Source organism: Agrilus planipennis, unplaced genomic scaffold (genome assembly GCF_000699045.2).
Source record: "Agrilus planipennis isolate EAB-ADULT unplaced genomic scaffold, Apla_2.0 scaffold130, whole genome shotgun sequence".
In the NCBI taxonomy this organism is placed as follows: Eukaryota; Metazoa; Arthropoda; class Insecta; order Coleoptera; family Buprestidae; genus Agrilus; species Agrilus planipennis.
Window position 1 is genome coordinate 40,024 of NW_020438925.1, and position 4,394 is coordinate 44,417.

General features: G+C 30.7%; 1 protein-coding gene across 4 annotated transcripts in view; it reads left to right on the forward strand.

Annotated features, from left to right (window-relative positions):
- The window catches only part of LOC108736513 (putative laccase-11), a 24,692-nt gene that overhangs the window by 1,669 nt on the left and 18,629 nt on the right, over positions 1-4,394 (forward strand). Inside the window, exon 1 of one of the 4 annotated variants that reach the window (XM_025974008.1) lies at positions 11-155. The exons of the other annotated variants lie outside the window; for them this stretch is intronic. Within the exon in view, the coding sequence (XP_025829793.1) occupies positions 41-155 (115 nt within the window). The 5' untranslated portion in view covers positions 11-40. Of the gene's footprint in view, positions 1-10; positions 156-4,394 lie in introns of those variants that run through there. 4 annotated transcript variants of the gene reach the window in all.

Consider the following 4,394-nt stretch of genomic DNA (forward strand, 5'->3'; position numbering starts at 1 on the left):
CGATGTGATGTTTCTGCCGTACAAAATTTTGATTGCCTATATGGAAAACGGCAAAGATAAAATGTACGAAGTAAGAAATGTGTATTTCCGAATTGGAATAGTTCTAGGGATGCTTGCTGCAGTGATAACCATAGTATACTTTACTCCTATGCCAGGTATGCCATAAAAACGTAAAAAGTATAAAACAATAAAATTTATTAAAAAACCAAAAATTAACGTTCTACTTCTACGTATAATTATAATATATATACATATTTATTGGCGGAAAAATTTTTAATTTGAATTTGTATTAAATTTTCAGCTAAAAAATAAACACACAAAATTCTACATACTCCACTGTTTTCTTATTACTCTAAAAAATAATATTAGTGAATTTATAAGTAACATAATTTATTGATTATAACTTGATACCTTTTCGGTGTATTTATTTTGGTGTCAAAAAAAAATGTAATGTTTTTTTGTAGGTAAAAAATATTTTTTTTATCTTTTTATTTTTATAAAAAGATAGTTGTAGGAGTATAGTTTTTTATAAGAATCATACGAATGATATTTATGATAGTCTAACACAGAGTCCAAATAAAAATAGTTCATGTAACGGGACCTATACCTACTGATGCTATACTATCAAAACACATTCAGAGGTAAATGGATTAAAAGAATATGACAGTTTCATGAGCACTCTGATTTTTAACAGATAATGCCAAAGTTCTTAAAATTTTCTCTCTTTCCAAACAGTTGTTTTTGAACATTATTTTAAATATAATTTGAATAAAAAAATACTACTATAAAATAAACGAATTAAATGAAGAAAATGACAATTTTGGCGCCAAAAAATAATTATTTTAACGATACCATTATTTCAATAAGCATTTTCAAAGCCTTATACACAAAAATTAATCTTCAGATTCCTTCAAGAAGAAATACTGCTGAAGAATTTATTAAAATGTACTAGACTATTGTCTAGTAAATTTTAGTAAACCTGGACCTACCGGTTAGAGTAGTTTTTATCTTTGAATCAAATCAATTTAATAAAAATTCTCTACCATAAAGGTTCCATACTTTAATGTATTCGTAATTTTAAAACACACTAATATGAATTGTTCATATCTATTCAATGGTAATTGTTGATTATGCGGAGCGAATTAAATTTTTGATATACAATAAGACAGACAGACAATTCGGTAATTTAACTTTTTCTTAATATTAAGTATACAATTTTCTGTGAAAAAAAAAAATGGAATGTAACTTTTTCTGAAACAGCAGATGTTTTTTCGACATCCCATTGAAGATATATACTTTTAATTTAACCCTCAAAAGGATATATGATGTGGTAAAAATCTAATTAAAATTTTCTAATAACTGTTTTGGTATCAGAAAACTCCAAAGTAGACGCTCCAAAAATCTTATTTAAGGCAGACTTCTTGAGATTACATTTTTTATATTCATCATCTCTACTTATTACTTATAATAAGTAGTAGGTACGTCATAAAATAAATTTCGCAAGTCAACATAATTCCAGGAGTTATTAACCTTTCGATTTCCATTTTGCTCAGAGTTTCACTGCTTTCGCTTTTTCTTTCTTTTTTAACTTCAGTAGATGCTAAGTTTATTACCTATAGCATTATTTGACGATTGTGCGGTGAAAGTTGATTTTTAAAACACTCTCTTTGATAATAAAACCTACAATGCTTACAAGCGTAATTCGTATATATAACTGCCGAAGTTTACTTTAACTCAAAAACCAATAAAGAAAAAACCAACTATTAAATCATGGTAAAGCTTTCTAAATAAATTTTATTATTTGTTCAAATGACAGAAAACGGAACACGATTTCTTTATTCCAATAACGGTACTAACTGTTCTATAAAAATTATATAAATCTATATAAGCACAAATAATAAGACTGCATATTTTTGCGCTATCCATACTTTGAAAATATTTTCAAAAGAATGAAAGAAGAAATTAAAAACAGCGAAACTTTAATTTTTAAGAATTGAGGATGCTAAGTAAATGCATAGGTCAAGAGAAACACACTGATAACTGTCGTGCCTGCCGGAAACAACCCTTAAAAGAGATATACATGAAACCCCCCTACCAGGGGGTGTGAAATATCAAATTAAAACTCACATCAAGAGGAACACAGTGATGGAGGTCTTATACCTGCCGAAACTCTCCCATTCAAGAGAAGAATTACTCAAATGTAGGCATTCCAATAGGCAAATAAATTGTTTGTAGAATTAAAGGACTCAGCCTAACGTAACCTAATTTAACCTAGCCTGGTGGGAATTACACCAAATACTAAAGTCATTTAATATATATATATAAAACTTTTGGGTGTTTCATTCCCACCAGCTAGTAATCCTGGTAGGCGGAAAGTCCCTCCGGACTACACAGGAATGTTCTCTGCAGCCTCCTTTCAGGAATTGTGGGAATGGGTGGTGATTCGAGTGAGAAAGATGAGATGGACGAAATGATACCCGGCAGCATTTGCCTAAGTGATCTAAAGAAGCCACAGAAAAACTTGGACCAAGACAGACGGGCACGGAATTGAACCAGCGTCCTCCCGAATGCTAAGCAAAGGTCTAAACCTCTAGGTCATACCGGTCGATTAATATATATGGGTCATTCCACCAAATAAAATCATTTTTACGGGGCGACCCTCCCGGATTATGTTCAAAATTTGTGGAGATGTTCTCTGTCATAAGAAAAAAATTCCCTGAAAATGTTAGCCCTTAATATGCAGCGGTTTCGGAGTTTTGATTTTTTGAAATTTTGGAAATTTTTTTTTTCAACTTTTTCATCAATTTTTTTACTGAGGAAAACTTTTTTAATCTAAAACCGTATTTTGTACTGTACTGTACTGTATTCTCCACAAATTTTGAACATAATCAGGGAGGGTCGCCCCGATTTTATTTGGTGGAATGACCCATATGCAGACTATCGGTTTTTTATCTCTTGAAAGGGAGGTTTCCGGCAAGTACGACTTTCATGATTTAATTCCTCCTGAACAAAAATTGTTCCTGAAATATAAGTAATAGAATTGAATAAGACCATTTTCGGAATTTAATCAGTTATATATATCATTTTATCATATTCCCCGGTGCATACATCACCTAGAAATGACTGACTTTCATAGTGAGCTTCTTAATAAATAATTACTCATACGTTTACGAATATTACAGTCAAAATTCATAACTGATAAAAACTACTTGTAATTTCGGAAACCAGGTAAAGGTGGCTTTTGGTTTGGTTTGTAATTGGTTTGTTTTGACCAACGTTCTTAATCAAAAGTGGTTCTGATTGACGTCCTTAATCAGAAGTGATTTTGCGTGATTTTGCCTGATTTAAAGTTCAGACTATCGCTTAAAACTCAGAAAAAGTTATGGAAATTAGTGAAAATTACTAGAAAAATTGAGTAAGATGTCATCTTTAAGAGTGCTTTGTCTATGCAAAATTCAATCGAAATTGTATGAGGCCTGTGAACCACCTTTTGAAAAGCCACTTGTATGTTCCATTGTAACGTAAAATATTGTATAATTACTAGAAAATGAGTAGAAATGAAAAGAGCGAACGCTTTATACTAAGGCTTAAACGATTTCAATCTTTATTAAATGTTCTCAATATAAAGTGGTTTTGACTAATATTCTTGGTTTTTAACTGATAACATTTAGTCAAAATCACTAATACTAATATTCTCCCAGTACGAAGTGGTTTTGATCAACGTCCTCAGACAGAACTACTTCTAGCTGATTTTCGGAGTTAAAAGTGGTTTTGACTGGTTATGAGTTTTGACCGCAACATGCACATACGGATGTATACGGGACTTATTCAAATAAGCAGATGGAATAGTAACTGCGTTATAATACGATTTATTATAATATAATTTCCATCTTACGTAGATATACTTTCCGCTTTCCCCATTCCTTCCGTCAGTAAAAATAAGAGAAAATCGAACCCCTCCATTCTCTAGAGCAGTGTTTCCCAACCTTTTTTTCCTCGCGAACCAAAAGAAAGGTCCGAAAAAAATTGATGAACCCCCTATGTAGTCGTTAATGACAGATAAAAAAAAGCAATAAAATTTGATAGAATATATATTTTTCATATTGCAGAATAATTGATTATATTAATCGTGAAACATTTAAATAAAACATTAATAAGACTAAAATGATGGCTATAAAAGTTGAAAACAAGATAAATTTAACAAACTGGTTCTTATGTTTTACATTTGGAAAAACTCTTAATGGGATATTTGTGGCTATTTGATAGAACAAAGCAATTCAAAGTTAGACTCAATATCTGACATCTGAAAATAATGAAATTTATTACAGATTTCTTAACAAACAGGCAGTGAACAATCTGTTTTACAGTGAGTGTGTTCTTTAATTTTTGTGTTT